Below are 19,034 nucleotides of genomic sequence, written 5' to 3'. Positions count from 1 at the left end.
ATTCTTCCTCATGTTTATCTTTGCAAATTTGATTTTCCCGATCTACATGAAGATTAAAGTCACTCATGACTAATGTACTGCCTTTTACACATGTCATCATTTGCCTTCTGATTTATTCTCTGTCTGACAGCTACTAACAAGGGCCTATAGAATATTCCCACAAGTGTCTGCTCCCCTTGTTATTTCTTGCCTCCATCCTTATGGATTCTACATCTTCTGATCCAAATCAGTTTTTGCTGAGTTACGTATTCCATCTCACGCTAAAAAGTTAACCCATTACCTTTCCTTCCTGTCTATCCTTCCAAGAAGTCACATACGCCTGAATATTTAGTTCCCAGCTACGGTCTCCTTGTAACCATGCTTCAATAATGGCTTTAAGATCATATCCATTCACTTCTGTTTGTGCCATTCTTTTGTTTGTTTTGCTCCAAACACTGTGTTTTGTCTTTTTACAATTTTCTTCCCATTTGAGCCAGTTTGCAGCTTTTAGGTACACTCTGTCCTTAGCTGTCCCAAACTGCGTACTAAAGCAGTTGCTCTATAGTGCCACCATACCCTCTGCTTTGTAAACTCACATAGCTCTACTGGACCCCACAGATTACTGCACTTTCTTCCAACAGATGCTACCAGACATGCCGAGTTTCTCCAGCAATTTCCGTTTTTCTTTCAGATTTCCAGCATCTGTAGTCCTTTGTTTTATCAGTATTGGTGCCAGTAGCTCATGAACTGAAACTGATTCCTCCCACATCAATCATTGATCACTAGCCTAATAGTCCAGTGACATTATCACTAGAATCGTAGAATTCCTACAGTGTGGAAGCAGACCATTCGGCCCATTGAGTCCACACCAACCCTCTGAAGAGTATCCTACCCAGACCCACCCTTATTCCTGTAACCCTGCATCTTCCATGTCTAACTCACCTAGCCTGCAAATCGCTGGACACTACGGGCAATTTAGCATGGCCAGTCCACCTAAACTGCACATCTTTGGACTGTGGGAGGAAACTGGAGCACCCGGAGGAAACCCAAGCAGTCACAGGGGGAATATGCAAACTCGACATAGACAGTTGCCCGAGGGTGGAATCAAACTCAGGTCCCTGGTGCTGTGAGGCAGCAGTGCTAACCACTAAGCCACTGTACCTCCCCAAATATTGCTTTTGCATGAGGGGTGACATGGCGGCTCAGTGGTTAGCACTGCTGCCTCACTGTACCAGGGACCTGGGTTCGATTCCACCCTTGGGCAACTGTCTATGTGGAGTTTGCACATTCTCCACATGTCTGTGTGGGTTTGCTCCGGTTTCCTCCCACAGTCCAAGGATGCGCAGGCTAGGTGGATTTGTCGTACTAAGTTGCCCATAGTGTTCAGGGATGTATAGATTAGGTGGATGGGTCTGGGTGGAATGCTCGGAGGGTCGGTGTGGAGTTGTTGGGCTAGAAGGGCCTGTTTTCACACTGTAGGGATTCTATGATTCTACATCTGTAAAAGATGGAACAATGCCTTGTTCTGTCTTCTGTTTAGCTTTTGTTTTCTTCAGTCACTCCTAAACCAGTGAGGAGACCTTTTGTTTGTTATAGTCAGGAAAACATCCCATTTCCAGCGCTCTTCATTTTGGCTAAAGACACAGGAAACCCTGGGAAAGGTTCCAATTACGGTGAATGCCAAATTTTCAGATGCCAGCCCATTATATTGCAGGGAGTGGCGCACACCAGGGATGTTGTGTGTTGGATGAAAATGGCACATCACCATTGCCAATTAATGGGATTTGGAAAAACATTTTTTTTTAATCAATGCATGTCAAAATTCAAAATCATTTGATTGAGTACATAAGAAGAAACTGTTTCTGCTGGAAGGAAAATGAACAGCAGTCAGAAGGCCAATGGCAAAAGAACCAGAGACAAGAAGCATATTTCGAATTTACAAAATGAGTTATTGTAATCTGGAATGCGCTGCCTGAACGAGTGGTAAAAGAGTAGCTTTCAAAACAAACAATAGATAAATACTTCACAGGGAAAAAAAATTGCCAGGATTATGGGAAGGAACAAGGGATTGGGACAGTGGCACGGTGGCACAGTGGTTAGCACTGCTGCCTCACAGCGCCAGGGACCCAGGTTTGATTCCAGGCTTGGGTGACTGTCTGTGTGGAGTTTGCACGTTCTGCCCGTGTCTGCGTGGGTTTCCTCCGGTGCTCCAGTTTCCTCCCACAGTCCAAAGATGTGCAAGTTAGGTTGATTGGCCAACTAAATTGCCTGTAGTGTTCAGGGAGGTGTAGATCAGGTGGGTTATAGGGGGACGGGTCTGGGTGGGATGATCTGATGTTCGGTGTGGACTTGTTGGGCCGAAGGGCCTTTTTCCACACTGTAGGGATTCTATTCTATGACTCATCTGACAGCTCTTTCAGAAAGCCAGCATGGGCTCAATGGGCCAAACAGCCTTGGTTGCTTGTGCTGTAAAATTCCCCAAGGCAATATGTGGTGTGGCTATTTACTAACTCACACCCACCCCATTGCCACCACACTCAACACACAAGCCATGATGTAAAGCTTACTGTACTAGCATGCAGAAAGCATGAGCCAAATGCAAAAAAAAATTCATCCTCAAAAAAAAATGCAACCTCTCAACACTAAACTGTATCAGATGTGTAACTGGATCAGTCAGTACAATCCAATTGGCTGTTGCTCCTGAGTGATTTATAATTACAATAATAAGACAAATTAGGACTAGTTTATAGCACATAAGTTTGACATTTCTACAGGCCAAGCTGGTAGTCAGTAAATAATGAGACATTAAATTGATCCATTTAGACGAACAATTAACAGATTAGCATTTGCAAAGGTGAGAGTGGAGGTTATTAATCACCACTTAAAACTGCATTATATTCATGGACCAGACCAGGCCCATTTAACCCTGGCATTACCAAAAGCTCTAGGGAATTCCGTGCTCTCTGACCCAACCAAATTCTCTTTCCATTTTCCCGCTGTGACAATGAGAAACTGCAATAATTTGACTGAGGTTGTCTAAAGCAATTATTGCATTATTAGGATGAAAGTAGTCACTTTAAACATTTCTAAATTACAAAATAGTTATATAGAATGTGCACCAATAACAGACCCTTCAACCTAATGTGTTAATATGGGTGTTTATCCTCCGCCAGAGCCTCCTTCACCCTCTCTTCACCTAAATCCATCTGCATAACATTCCCATAATCAGTGATTTGAAAAGTTACCATGCTTTGTTTTCTCTTCACTGCATTTTCTGTTTTTTTTTTATTTCAGAGTCCCAGCAACCATCTGTTCCTTTCTCCTTCACGTGTTTATCTACTGTCCCCTTGAAATGCCATTACACTTACCACCTCAACTAATCTGTAAGGTTACAAGTTCTACACACAAGTACATCTCCCAGTTCTACAGCCTGTTGTTTTGCCCCATTCCATTTGCATTCCATTTCGCATATGTTTTAACCGTTGTAAATTTAATTTCATCCCAGAGTGCAGCTTTTGGTTATGTCCTAACAGTTAGACACAGGAAAATGTAGCCTCAGTCTGGCCTGGTGAGGACAGGTGGCCTAGAGAAGGAATGCAGTCAATAAAAGGGGACAACAGACAGCTTGTTAACAAGTACTTACCATTCGATGCAACCGGATAAATTCTTGAGCATCGCCTTTAGCCCAAGGAGGAAGGATCACGTCACCGAGAGTAGTCCCATCCTGCATGGACCCTGCAAATACATTGGGCACACAGATGGAATCCTGAGTCTTGTCTTATTAATATGGGCAACTGCGTACGCATTTTTATCTAAATTGACCAGGCTTCTTACCAAATAGTTAAATGTTAGAAACAGCTCTAAACAGATTTGGAGGTCGAGACCTTTTTTTTATTCATTCACAGGAAGAGGGTGTTGAGCCACCATTTATTGCCCAACCAGAGGGCAGCTAAGAGTCCAACACGTTGCTGTGGGTCTGGAGTCACATGTAGGCCAGACCAGGTAAGGATGGCAATTTCCTTCCCTAAAGGACTTTAGTGAACCAGATGGGTTTTCCCGACAATCAACAATGGATTCATGGTCATCATTAGTTCTTAATTCCAGATATTTATTGAATTCAATTCCACCATCTGCTGCGGTGGGATTCAAACCTGGGTCTCCCAGAACATCACTCGGGTCTCTGGATTAACAGCTTGGCGATAATACCACGAGGCTGTTACCTCCCCTATGTACATGTCTATATTCATTAATCATTAAAATGTTATAGGCAGGTGCAGAAAATGATCAAAAATGCTGATGTTAATGTCTAGAGGACTGGAACACTATGGTGTGGAAGATCTGCCACTGCTATACAAAGCCCTGTGTAGACTACATCTATAGGTACTGCAGGCAGGTCTTGATAAGGATACATTGACCTTGAGGGACTGTCGCATACATTTATCAGGATGCGACTTGGACTTTAAGGGTTAAACTCTGAAGAGACATTACACTAACTAGCTTTGTATTCCCTGAAAGTTCGAAGGTGACATGTAAAAACCAAAAGAACTGGGGACGCTGTATACTAGAAACAAAAACAGTTTGCGGAAAAGCTCAGCAGGTCTGGCAGCATCTGTGAAGAGAAATCAGAGTTAATGTTTCGGGTCAGGTGACCCTTCCTCAGGATTGATGGTAGTTAGTGTTTGTTGGAAGGGTACGAAATATTAACAGCGTTGACAGCAATGTTCCCTCTTGGATTCTCCAAGGTTCCACGCATGCTGATCGGTGTGCTAATGTATTGACTTCTGGTTTTAAATGTCGGTGCCACACACAGAATTTGGAAGTCCTTGCACCAAAATAAACAATATAGAGTGAGTACTGTTAATAGGTTAGATAGCATATAGGAATATGGTTGTGGCTATTGGAGGTCAGTCAGTCAGTTCCAGGATATCTCTACAGGAGTTCCTCAGGGTAGTGTCCCAGGCCCAACCATCTTCAGCTGCTTCATCAATGACCTTCCCTCTATCGTAAAGGTCATAAGTGGGGATGTTCATCAATGATTGTACAATGTTCAGCATTATGGGCGAATCCTCAGATACCACAGCGGGCCATGTCCAAATATTGCAAGACCTGGACAACGTTTAGGCTTGGGCTGAAGAGTAGCAAGTAATATTCAAACCACACAAATGCCAGGTAGAGATCGTTTCCAATGAAAGAATCCAACCATCACATTCAATCACTGAATCCCAAACTAACATGCTGGGGTTACCATTGACCAGAAACTGGACTGGACTGGCCACATAAATATTCTGGCTAATAGAGTAAATCATAAATTATAAATCCTGCAGTGAATAATTCATCTGCTGACTCCCCAAAGCTTGTCCTCCACCTACAAGGCACAAGTCAGGCATGCAATGGAATACTCCCAATTTGCCTAATTGGTGCAATTGCAACAACATGCAAGAAACTCAACATCATCCAGGTTAAAGCAGCTTGATCAAATGGTACCTTATTCACCACCTTTAATGCTCAGTCCCCTCAGCACCAACACACAATAGCAGCAGTGTGTGCCATCTACAAGATACACTGGAATACCATGGCAAGGCTCCTCTGAAAGCAACTTCCAAACCCTTGACTTCTACCGTCTGGAAAGACAAGGGCAGCAGACATATGGGAACACCGCCACCCATAAGTCCCCCTCTGAACAACACACCATCCTCACTAGGAAATATATCACTGTTCCTTTGTAGCTGCTGGGTCAAAATCCTGGAACTCTCTCTGAAACAGCATGGCAAGGACTGCAGTGTTTCAAGAAGGCAGCTCACCATCACCTTCGCTGGGGCAACCGGAGATGAACAAGCAATGCTAGCCTAGCCAGTGATGTCAACATCCCATCAATGAATAAAAAAAACTATCTCTTCCAGTTCGGAAATGTAAGTATAGGGGATGTAGCTGATAACGGAGCTAAGCTTTTCAGCGATGAAGCTAGGAAACTCTTCTGCACACTAAGGATGGTAAAAATGGAGCTCAACTGCAAACAGTAAGTGACATTAATTTTATTCCTAATATTAAGTCTGAGATTCATAGAGTTTTGTTATATGAAGGCCTTAAGAATTACAGGTGAATGTAGGGGTTTATGGCACTAGGTCAAAGGTCAAACACAATCTCACTGAATAGTGGATATAAGTTGAGATGCTGAATAGCCTCCTATGCACCTCTATCAATCTACTCAAGATTCTCTTTCATAGCAGGAAACCACAGTTCTTGCCAACATTTGGTCCAACTAAGAGGATGTTAAGCTCACTGGAGACTGTATGAACCAACCATCCTCCTTGTTATAACGGCAGCTTTATCATGGGTCTTGTAAACAGTCACAGATGCACGAGCGCTGCTTCAGATCCACCGAAAGGCAGAAATACTATCTGGATTTGATTCCAAAATTTATTATTTTTAAGGAAAGTAGCTTCTAATAGGATAAGCACATTAAGTTGGTGTTTCTGAAGCAGATCCTTTCAAGATAGGAATTCATTTGTAGGAGGTTGAGGGGTGACTTTACAGAGGTTTATAAAATCATGAGGGGCATGGATAATGTGAATAGTCAAGGTCTTTTTTCCAGGGTAGGGGAGTCCAAAACTAGAGGCATAGGTTTAAGGTGAGAGGGGAAAGATTTAGAAGGGACCTGAGGGGCAATGAGCATCTATGGAACAAGCTACCAGAGGAGGTCGTGGAGGCTTGCACAATTACAACATTTAAAAGACATTTGGATGGGTACATGGATAGGAAAGGTTTAGTGTGATGTGGGCCAAAAGCAGGCAAATGGGACTAGGACAGTTGAGGAAACCTGGTCAGCATGGACTAATTGGGCTGAAGGGTCTGTTTCTGAGCTGTATGCCTCTATAAATTGGTGGTCAAAGTGATCGAACATCCATGAAAAATTAACCATTCAAATCAAATCAGGCTCTGAAATCTCAGCACTCCTATTCCCAGTTAATGTTTTTCGATAAGTGCTAACTCATAACATGGAACCTTTGATATAAAGCAGATTCAGTGTCAACATCAAAACATGGCATGAAATATGCACAACAAATATTGAAAATTACATATTTTGTTTAAAAATTTTCATGGATAACAAAATGCTTTTTGTACCCCAATTGTGAGTGTTAACTTTGTGGATAACTATTGCAAAGCATATTCAGTATGATTGGTTTTAATTCTCAGATTTCTGGCACACTAGGCTTGGCACTGCCCTCCACACACCGTGCCCACTCTGAAAAATCACACGTGCAATGTGGTAAATGTCCCTGGAACTGAGCAAAGCTCCAAACTTGCTCCTTGTGGATTTCATGGAAAAACAGGTTGGCACTCAACAATGCTGGGAGGCAAATGCAGGATATTACACTGTTAATCCCTCTTCACTCTGCAACTGTGCAAACATCTAGCCGACACCACACAAGGGATTCTCAACAAACTGCAGTTATCCAAATGTATCTGGAGTTCAGGTCTTCCGAAAATGCTCTGTGTGCCCTTTGGGATTGTCTAGTTAATCAAGCACACATTAAATACTACATCGGACATGAAAAAAAGCAGGGATTCCCAGACAACATCCGTCCCTCAATGTTGCCAAATGAAGAGACCTAAGGGTGCAGCTGCATAGTTCTTTGAAAGTGCTGTCACCGGTTGACAGGGCGGTGAAGAAAGCGCTTGGCACACTTGCCTCCATTGGTCAAAATATTGACTATAGGAATTGGGATGTCACGTGGAGCTGTACAGAACATTGGTGAGGCCACTTTTAGAGTACTACTACCGTTCTGGTCGCCCTTCAATAGGAAGGATGTTGTGAAACTTGAGAGGGTTCAGAAAAGATTAACAAGGATGTTGCTGGGACTGGAGGGTTTGAGTTAGAGGGAGAGAATGAATAGCCCGGGGCTTTTTTTCCCTGGAGTGTCGGAGGCTTAGGGATGACCATGCAGAAGTTTATAAAATCATGAGGGGCATGGATAGGGTAAATAGCCAAGTTGGGGGAGTCCAAAACTACATGTCATAGGTTTACGGTGAGCGGGGAAAGATTGAAAAGGGACCGAAGGGGCGACATTTTCAAGCAGAGGGTGGTGCGTGTATGGAATGCGCTGCCAGATGATAAGTGGTGGAGACTGGTACAATTACAACATTTAAAAAGCATCTGGATGAATGGGAAGGGTTTAGAGGGATAAGGGCCAAATGCTGGCAAATACGAATGGGTCAGATTGGGATGTCTGGTCGGCGTGGATGGGTTGGACCAAAGGCTCTGTTTCCATGCTGTATGACTCTATGCCAACAGTAACAAAGTAACCAGTCATCCATCTCAAAGGCTGTGTTGACTGCTTCACTTACAATGATTACACTCGAAATAATTTGTTGAATGTCAAGTACTAAGATGCTGTAAAGGGTTGTTGGACTGATTTCTCAATACAGCTGATTAACATACATACATACCAAATTCGAGGGCATTATGGTTAAGCAGAAAATCGGGCAGGTAGAAGAAGTCCGGGATCAGTTCTCTGACATCACTCATGTTGTCTCTGGAGGATGACTCCCACTCTTTCTTGATGCTGAAGAACATCCTGTCTGCCACGTCGAAACATCCCCCCTGCAAACATTCAACATCCATAATGAGACATTAAACCACTCCCCGTTCACCAGACATTCAAAATCCCTTCATTTTTTGCAACCCCTCCCTGACCCTATTCTTATTTGTGTCCATTACCGAAGAAATATGCAATTGTCAATCATCTTCGCAGAATCTTCCACTGAATTGAAAGACTCCATTTTTGCTGACAGTTGCCAACTCTGTTGGAATGTATTGATGTTTCATCACATGCTTCCAACTGCCCTGTTCTTTCATAAAGCCGCTTTTCTCGTGCTTTGTTTTAGTGTATGCAAGGAAAACAATATCAGAGAGGACTTCTTAAAGATGAGTTTTCCTCCACGTTGCTTACAGCAGAGTTCTGGAAGTCAGTCGTGGCACAAAGCACGTCACAAAGCTATCTGCAGCCCAACTGTTCTTTTCCATTTGCACAGCTTCCAGTGCCTTTTCTCAAGGGCCACAGGAAACCAGGGACTGTTTGATCTGCACGTGCGCCAGCTCCCAGTCAAATTCATCTCAGCCTATCGGGTATCACCTTGCCCCTCGTACGCCAGCACAGGTTCATCTTAAGAGACCCCCTACACCGCACAACTCTGTATATGGTCTCAGCCCATCTGCTGATGAACCTTTTGTTACCTCCAGGCTTGAATATTTCAGTGCACTCCTGACAATCTATCCTCCATGAACTTGGGGGCAACTTTTCTGCCCAATCAAGAGTCAGTCACCCACCACCCCTGTCTTTGTTGATCCATAGATGATTGGCTCCTGGTTAAGAGACACTATGAAATTAAAATTCTTGTCCTGGTTTTCAAATCATTGTCTCACCTTATCACTGTAATCTGCTCCAGCTTTTAAAAAGTCTACTCATCTGATTCTGGCTTCTTAAGCTTCCTCAGTGTTCTTTTATTCATTCACAAAATGATGGCATTGGTAGCTAGGCAGCATTTATCACCCATCCCTAGTCTCCCAGAGGGAATTAAGAGTTAACTACATTGTTGTGGGTCTGGAGTCATATGTAAGCCAAACCAGGTAGGGATGACAGTTTCCTTCCCTAAAGGACTTAGTGAACTAGATGGGATTTTCCAACAATTGACAATGGAGTCATGGTCATCATTAGACTCCTAATTCCAGACTTTTTCCTTATTACTGAATCCAAATTCCACCGTCTGCTGTGGTGGGATTTGAACCCAGGTCCCCAGAACATTACCAGGGTCTCTGGATTAACAGTGCAGCAATAACACCACTAGACCATCACCTCCCCTTGAATCACTCCACCACGGGTGACTGTGTCTTCAGCTGCTGAGAGCCTAAGCCCTAAACATTCCCGACTCGTCATTGCTCTACTTTCCTTAAAATCTATCTTTTGGACAAGTTTTTGATCATCCCCCTCAACATCTCCTGATCAGGGGTTGTTTCATTTTATTGAGAACAGTCCTGTGAAGCACTGTCAAATTTTTAATTTATTCATTCACAAGATGTGAGCATGTCTGGCTGACCAGCATTTAATTGTCTGTCCCTGATTGCTCCCACAATGGCATTAGGGAGGCAAGTCCAGGATTTTGGCCCAGCAACAGTGAAGGAACGGCGATATATTTCCACGTCAGGATGGTGAGTGGCTTGGAGCGGAACTTACAGGTGGTGGTGTTCCCATGTATTTGCTCCCTTTGTTCTTCTAGATGGAAGTGGTCATGAATTTGGAAGGTGCTGTCTGAGGATCTTTGGTGCAGTGCATCTTGTTGATAGTATACACTGCTGCTATGGAGCATCGGTGGTGGAGGGAGTAGCTGTTTGTGAATGTAATGCTGATCAAGCAGGCTGTTTTGGCCTGGACGGTGTCAAGGTTTTTCAGTGTTGTTGGGGCTGCACGCATCGAGGCAAGTGGGGAGTATTCCATCACACTCCTGATCGTTACATTAAAGGTGCTACATAAATAGAAGTCATTCAATTTGCTTCAATAACACCTTGTGGCACCATGTTCCACATTTTTATGTTTGTCGGGTAGAGGTATTTCTCTCAACCCCTCTTTAGGGCTTCCTTCAAGTGGATACATTTTTTTTTCTATGAATACCCTACAAAACTCTTCCATTATCTTAAAAGATCCCATTCAGTTATCTCTTCAGCCTTCGGCCTGTTCAGCACTCCTGAATATACACATACTCTTAAGTTCAGATATGATTTTCTGGAGAAATATTTTACCGCTATTCCGCGAAAAAATGAACAGAAATGTGAAACAAGTTACATTCTCACTCATTGTTTCCACTTAGTAAAATACTGGTTCTGTTTTCATTCTTGACTTTTTGCTGCGGGATTGAGGTCCACCTGGATAACCACTCAACCATGTTTATTTTGTATTTCTTGTAACTAAATCGCACTCTCCAAAATGTGTGCATTGTCAAAAAATTTGGACCCTGAGTCCTGTGTAAGGAGTTATCAGGGCAGATGACCAGAAGCTTGTTTAAAGGGGTAACACAATACCTTAGAGAAGGAGAGTGGAGGTAGAGAGATGGGAGGTTTGGTGGTGGGGGGGTTAGTTTCAGTGCTGGTGACGAAGAGTTGAAGGCCCAGTTTCCAATGGTGGAAGAATTAAACTTGAGGATGCACAGGAGGCCAGAATTTGAGCCATGCAGAGATCTCAGAGGATTGTAGATAAGGTTACAGAGTAAAGAAGAGATTTAAAAACTGATGAGGCCACAGAAGGATAGGCATTGAGATACAGTCTTGTTCAGATCTCAAATCTACCTTGACAGTGGAGTCACTACATAGACTCTCAGATGATCAGACCCATTCAAATCTCTCCTGCATTAGTTTAGTTCCTGCAAGTTGAAATAAGTGACCATGGAATCCCTTCAGCATGGAAGCAGGGCAATCAGTCCATGCTGACCCTCTGAAGAGCATCCAACGCAAGATCCACCCCCTTATCCCATAACCTGCATTTCCCATGGCTAATTCGCCCAACCTGTACATCCCTGAAGACTATGGGCTATTTAGCATGGCCAATCCACCTACCCTGCACATCTTTGGACTGTGGGAGGAAACCGGAGCACCATGGACACGGGGTGAATGTGCAAACTCCACACAGACAGGCACCCGAGGATGGGATCAAACCCAGGTATCTGGCGCTGTGAGGCAGCAGTGCTAACCACTGAGCCACCATGCCACTGCAATCCTGTGTGCTATTTGGCACTGTTACCTTGGTGAGTGGGGCCTTCTGTCCTGGTATTGGTTAACAGTGGATTGTCTAATCACAGAAGTTTTTATTGTATGTTGTACTAACAAATGCTCAGGCGGCTATTATTAAACCAACTTTATATACACCTCCCTACCAGAGAACGCAGCATAACAAGATGCTTCAAATTTGCAATATACCGCAGCTTCCATTATTTGATATTCTTCTAATTTTGCTACCAAAAATTATAATTGTACATTGTTACAAGACCATGGAGGACAGCTCTGGCGACTGGATTTTGATAAACCCCACAAAAATCCCCTCGAAAGGAGAGGATTTACCATCCTGCCAGTCCGATTACTCCGTAGCCATGGAGATTTGGAGTCCCAACAAATTGGGCGGCATGGTGCTCAGTGGTTAGCACTGCTGTCCCACAGCACCAGGATCCCAGGTTTGATCCTACCCTCAGGGGATTGTCTGTGTGGAGTTTGCATGTTCTGCCCGTGTGTGCATGGGTTTCTTCCCACAGTCCAAAGCTGTGCAGGAAATGGATTAGCTATGGGAGACACAGGGATAGGGTAGGGAGGTGGATCTGGGTGAAATGCTCTTCAGAGGTTTCGTGTGGACTCGATGGGCCAAATGGCCTGCTTCCATACTGTAGGGATTCCATTCCAGAGGCAGCTCTAAACTTGTGTGGGCTCTTGGAATCCAGTCTGTATCAGAACTCCCAGGAGATATGGGTTTCCAGAAAGTAAGTATGAGAGTTAGAAGCATGGGGTGGGGGGGGTTGGAAATAGGAGCAGGGGTAGCGCAGTTGACCCTTTCAGCCTGCTGTATCATTCAATATGACCATGGCTGATCATCTGTCTCAATGTCATATTCCCACTTTCTCCCCATAACTCTTGATGCCTTTAAAATCTAAAAATATATCAATCCTTTTCTTGACCTGGCCTCCGCAATCTTCTGTGATGGTGAACTCTACAGGCTGACCACCCTCAGAGGAAAAAAAGGTGTCCTCATGTCAATTCAAAATGGCCTACCCCGTGCCCTGAGACTGTGATCCCTGGTTCTTGCCTCAGACCAGGGTGAAACATCCTTACTGCAGGGCAGGAGGGGAGGTGGCAAGGGTCACAGCTTTCAGGGTTCGGATGAAAACTGGGGACAGGTGATGCAAGAGGATTATGGGATGCTGCGCTTGCGAGATACTGCTCATTGGGAAGGCAAGACTGGAACTCACAGATGGTGGCACTGTTAGTCGACGTTTTGCACTCAATAAATACAATAGTGCTGTGCTATTGTACAGTTTAACAGCTATAAACCCACCATCTGTTAAACAAAATAAAGTAATTAGACAACAGTGTCTGCTTTGTGACCGCAACTAGGTCAATGTCACGAGAAGTGATTACCCCATTCCTCCTTCACCATTAATCTTCTCAATGCTACTGTTAAGATGTGAATATCAAATTCCATTCTAATCTATTGCTAATACTCTTCCAGGTCTTTTCTCTGTTTGCCTCTGATGGTAGATTGTAACTTTCCCATTCGCTTTTTATTATATTGGAGCCTCTCTCTAACACCTCCGGGCCATTTTATTAAATTTTACCAGCTACATTCAGCTCCTCCTAAGCCAAGTTTTATTACATTTTATTGTCTCCCTGCAGCTCCTTCAGGCAGTCTTTGCTTTTTCCTATTTCTCTTTAATTCTCCATGCCCACTGTTCAGCAAGACTTCGAAAGCTCACTGTACAATGATTTTACGAGCTTCTTAGACTTACAGCTGTCTCATTGGAAGGAACATATTGCCAACTTCAAATCCCACATTGTACATTGCTCCTCTCTAGATTATAGCTTTTTATTCCATGCCATTTAGCATCGTTGATAAAAAGAAAATATATAGCGAGGCTTCCCCAAGCAGAGGGGGGTCAAGGGCTCAGCTAGGATTCCAAGCTAACGCTTTTGGAGTTGCAAGCTCATGGGCAGGAAAGGTTGCAATGGCAGCCACGCTCCCATTCTAGAGGTCCCCATGCTCTCTCACACCCCTTCACAATCCCCTCCCCCCCCCATTCTACAGGTCCCCACGCTCTCTCACACCCCTTCACAATCCCCTCCCCCGCATTCAACAGGTCCCCACGCTCTCTCACACCCCTTCACAATCCCTTCCCCTCCCATTCTACAGCTCCACCCCTCCCACCCCACTCGCACAGTTCCTGTTCAAGGGGTCACAGCAATCCTCAACCTAGGGGTGAGGTCACAGGAGTAACATGTTTGGGGAGCACTGTTTAAACGAAATTAGGTTACCGATCCTATGACCCCTTTGTATTCTGGTTTGCAGTTTGGTTACAATAAATACCATAAGGAGACAACACATTTACCATCATGTTATTCCTAGGTAGGGCACAGTCATTTAAACACCATAACGTTTTATTCCCAACTGGAACTATTTCACAGAATCTCTACAGCATGGAAGCAGGTCATTTGGCCCATTATGTCCGCACCATCCATCCAGGCCCACCCCCTACCCTATCCCTGTAACCCTGCATTTCCCATGGCTAACCCACTTAGTGTGCACACTATGGGCAATTTTGCATGGCAAATCCCCCCCTAACCTGCCCATCTTTGGACTGTGGGAGGAAACTCAAGTGCCTGGTGGAAACCCACACAGACGTGGGGAGGATGTGCAGACAGCTTCCTGAGGGTGGAATCGAACCTGGGTCTCTGGCGCTGTGAGGCAGTGGTGCTAACCACTGAGCCACCGTGCCGTGAAAGATACTTTCTCAGACAACGTTTCTGGGGATGCAATTTTACAGAGGGGGCACAGACAAAATTTGGAAACATTTCCAAATGAACTATCTTCAATCCTTTAGAACTACAGTCACCCTGAAACGTTCCATTTCAGATTGTGACTGCTCTGTCTGAACCTAGAAAGGCAAAAATCTTAGTGCTCAACATAACTTCAGTGACAAGAGACCAACCGATGAATGCTGTCTGCAAATTCCAGGCACAATGACTAAACCTGGAACTTGTGGAACTCATCCAAGTTTGGATACAGAATGCAGACACCACACTGATAAGGAATTAAAGATCCCATCCTGGGCCTTATAACACTCTCTGGAGACTTGCTGAAACTAGTTCTCTTCCTGGTCTGCAATTATAAACCAGGATGGGTGTCTACCCATGTCATGAGGTACCTTTGTGTCCCTGGTTTTCCTCTACAGTCAAACGGCCTGCTGCTTTCCTTAGTTATAGTGCCAGCCATGCTTCGATGCACATCTCTAATTATTCAATAGCACAGAAAATGATGGCATGGAAGCTCTGAAAATGCAAGCAATATTTAACTGAGGGATTCTTCTTCCTTGCTGTTAAGGGCACCTTCGTGTAGCTGCTGCATCCCAATAATCCAACACATTCAGACACAGGAAGATGAAACTCTGCCACAATTAGATTGCAGAGCTTCCAATCTGCTCAGACCTCAGAATTTTCCATAGGAGGTGGAAGAGGAGGAAATCAGCAGCAGTAGGAACTGAGGAATTCTCACTCTCCACTCCCCTCCACCTCAGAATCCTCAGATCGCTCATGCTTAGACACTTTTCTCAGCTCTCATTGTTAGTGTGCCAGTTTATTGTCTATCTCCAAGTTTATCTGTGTGTGTTCCTTTCTCTCTTTTCCCTTTTCTGTCTCGTTTATTTGTCTTTCTTCTGCCTTGTTCCCTCACATTTCCCACCCTTTTCTCATGATCTCAATTCGCTTTCTTTTTCAGAAACAGGTACAGAGGGAAACGAGGTTTTTGTAAAAGTTGAAAATGATCCATTCTCCTGCAATGGAAAGACTGAACAGCTGCCTTGTGCCCCATCTAGTGGGCAAGATGAGGATTAACACACATGTGAAAAAAAAACACCCAATTCAGACAGGGGGACTCTCTGGCAAAGTAAATACAGATCTTCAGTCAAGGTTCAGCATTGAAGACAAGGGGTCTCTCATTTAAAGAGCCAAATGATTTCAAACTGAACACTTTAGCCTTAAATAAAAATGGAGAATATTTTAAGGGCAGAGTGATACCTGATGATAACTCCAACAAGACAACCTGACACAATTTCTGACACTTTTCCAAACTAACTTTTCAATGCAGATATATCTGCTCCAAGATGAATTGATATGCAGCTGACACCAACACTGCACTAGAGATTTGAAATCTAATCATGAAGTGTCAGCAAAGCTGATAGCATGAATTGGCAACCCACACATACACGGTGTGATTAATGGTTTTAATAGCTGGATTTTTTTTAACATCTGTGGATACTTCTTTTTAAGAAGAAATGTTTTTATTAAAGTTTAATAATCGCATACCAACCCCATACAAACAATAATGTAAGTTCTCTGAACTTAATACTGTGACAGTGCCTCAGAAGTGCTGTAGGACAATGGAGTTTAATCAATTATGTGAAAACACCAAAAGAGGGACGAGAATGAATAATAAGCACAGCTAAAACACATTTATGCCTTTGGTTCATATTTCTATGCAAAGCAGAACAATTGCTAATAGGTAGGAATACTGCAGAGAAAAAGTCATGGGAATAAACTATTTAAAAAAAAACACTTAAAAATCAAGTTGCTTGTCTTCCCACAGTTCATTCTCACTTTCCCCTCACATTGTCCAAGAGGTTGGCTTTTGCTGCATTTTGGTTCCACAGGCAGTTCTCCAGCCCCGTGTCAGAGTGACGGCTCTTCTTACAAAAGCCAAACCTGGAGTCACAGTTGGCTATTTGACTGTGGGGTGCATCAAAGCTGAGCCCAATTCTACCTTCACTCGAAGCCCAGACACGTGCAGTTTTAAAATGGGATATTTCGCTTTTATGAGCTGAGGCAACGAATTTCAAATCTGGGGAGATATGTTGGTCTGTACAAAACCGTAAAATATAGGAGCAGAATTGGGCCATTCAGCCCATTGAGTCTGTTCCACCATTCGATCATGCTGATATGTTTCTCAATCCCATTATCCTGCTTTCTCCCTGGAACACTTGATCCCCTTCCTAATCAAGAACCTATCGATGACTTGGCCTCCACAGCCCTCTGCAGCAATGAGTTCCACAGATTCACCAGCCTCTGCCTGAAGAAATTCCTCCTCATCTCAGTTCCAAAGGGTCATCCCTTCACTCTATGGCTGTGCCCTCGGGTCATAGTCTTTCCTACTAGTGGAGACATCATCTCCACGTCCACTCTATCGGCTCCTCAGTATTCTGTAAGTTTTAATTAGATCCTCACATCCTTCTAAACTCCATTGAGTACAGACCCAGAGCCCTCAACCACTCCTCACATGACAAGCCCTTCATCCCTGGGATCATTTTTGTAAAACCTCCTCTGGACCACCTCCAAGGCTAGAACATCCTTGCACAGATAAGGGGCTTAAAACTGATCACAATATTCTAAATGTGGTCTGACCAGAGCCTTATACAGCCTCAGCAGTACATCCCTGCCCCTGTATTCTGCCCTCATTAGGCAGGTCCGTTCTGGTCAACGCATAACAGGAAAGATGTGGTTGTACAGAGGAAATTAACAAGTTTACTGCCAGAACAGGAGAATTATAGAAAAGATGGGAAAGACTTCATTTAACTTCTTTGAAACAATGGAAATGGAGGGGACTCCTAATGGAAGTGCATTAAATGATGAGGGGTGTCCACAGACAGAGTGAACAGGAAGGACCTATCCATGAGTTTGAGAGGTCCCCAGGCACAAGGCACAGACTGAGGCATTCAAGGGGAGATTTTTCACCCTAAGGCTGGAATCTGGAAATCACTGCCTGAAATGGAGGTCATGATAGAAGGTCCCACAACATCTTAAACATTTTAAACATTTTTCACAGGAGTGTAGGAGGTTGAGGGGTGACCTAATAGAAGTTTATAAAATCATGAGGGGTATAGATAAGGTGAATGGCAGGTGTCTTTTCCCTAGGGTGGGGGATTTCAAGACCAAATGCTATATTTTTAAGGGGAGAGGAGAAAGATTTAAAAAGGACATGAGGGGCAAATTCTTTTTTACACAGAGAGTGGTTCGTGTGTGGAATGAACTTCCTGAGGAAGTGGTGGATGTGGGTACAGTAACAACATTTAAAAGACATTTAAGTAAATTAATAAGAAATGTTTGGAGGGATATGGGCCGAGCACAGGCTGGTGGGACTAGTTTAATTTGGGATTATGGTCGGCATGGACTGGTTGGACCGTAGGGTCTGTTTCCACGCTGTCTCTCTCTATGCTATTTGGATATTCACCCAGAGTGCTATCACCTACAGGGCAAAATCTAGAACGTGGGATTAAACAGGATGACTCCTTGTCAAACAATGGGCTGGATGGCCTCCTTCCGTTCTGAAGAGTGTGACGATTCTAAGCATGGGGCAGTCACGATGTTTGACCGATTATTGTCGAGCAGCTTCCGAGATATGTCAGAGGTCAGTCAAAGTGCATTAGCTCAAGGGAGTGGGGCATGGGAACATCTCTGTCGGTGCGGAGCCTGCCCTCTGTTTTGTTTTAAAGATCATGTTCTGAAGCAGAGCGACCGTCTTCCCATCTGGAAGCACGCAATGATTGATACATTTCATTAATGCAACTATTGGTTGAGGTAGTGACAGCAGTCTCTTGGGAGAGACAATAATATCTGATAAAAGCATTACTGATATCAAATAAAGAAAAGAAATATACATGGAAAATGTTGTTAGTTCGACAAATTGGGTTACAGATATTACTTGAATAAAAAATAGGATCTGCAGTGGCCTAATGCTTTATGTATCAGCTAATCTCCTTACAGTGAGATTTGGTTTGCAGCCATCAAATATGCATCACATTTCTCTAATAAAATCGACAACAATTTATTATTTTTACATTCTATTGTCTTAGGTCAGAAAACTTCAAATTTTTCTAATCGCTTCACTTTTCTTTGTACTTTGCATATCGTTAAGTGTTTTAAAAACTTTACATAAAATATTGAAGTTTCTGATTATTACATTTGGAGAGGTGTCAGATGCAGACACGATGCTATGCAGAAGTGAGGAATAATTGACTTTGATTCAAATGTGCTTTTCAGGCTGAGGAGAAACAGATCCCCTTAGCCAGTTAAGAAAAATAAAGTAAACTTTCTGACCATTATAGCTAAAACCAAATAAAGGCCTTCCATACATAGTTATTTGATGACTTATAATCCACTCTAAGTAAGATCTGAAATAACAAGGTATAGAGCTGGATGAACACAGCAGGCCAAGCAGCATCACAGGAGCAGGAAGGCTGACGTTTCGGGTCTAGGCCCG

General features: G+C 43.6%; 1 protein-coding gene across 1 annotated transcript in view; it reads right to left on the bottom strand.

The window, feature by feature from the left end:
* Positions 1-19,034, bottom strand: part of wdfy4 (WDFY family member 4) — a 277,315-nt gene that overhangs the window by 41,672 nt on the left and 216,609 nt on the right. The window contains exons 53-54 of the mRNA XM_048616184.1: positions 8,428-8,581; positions 3,623-3,714 (exon numbers count right to left, since the gene is read on the bottom strand). Of these exons, the coding sequence (XP_048472141.1) occupies positions 3,623-3,714; positions 8,428-8,581 (246 nt within the window). The remainder of the gene's footprint in view (positions 1-3,622; positions 3,715-8,427; positions 8,582-19,034) is intronic.

This window comes from Rhincodon typus, chromosome 34, assembly GCF_021869965.1.
Source record: "Rhincodon typus isolate 14 chromosome 34, sRhiTyp1.1, whole genome shotgun sequence".
Classification (NCBI taxonomy): Eukaryota; Metazoa; Chordata; class Chondrichthyes; order Orectolobiformes; family Rhincodontidae; genus Rhincodon; species Rhincodon typus.
Note: the sequence above shows the minus strand (reverse complement) of the source record. Positions and strands in the feature narration are given on the sequence as shown.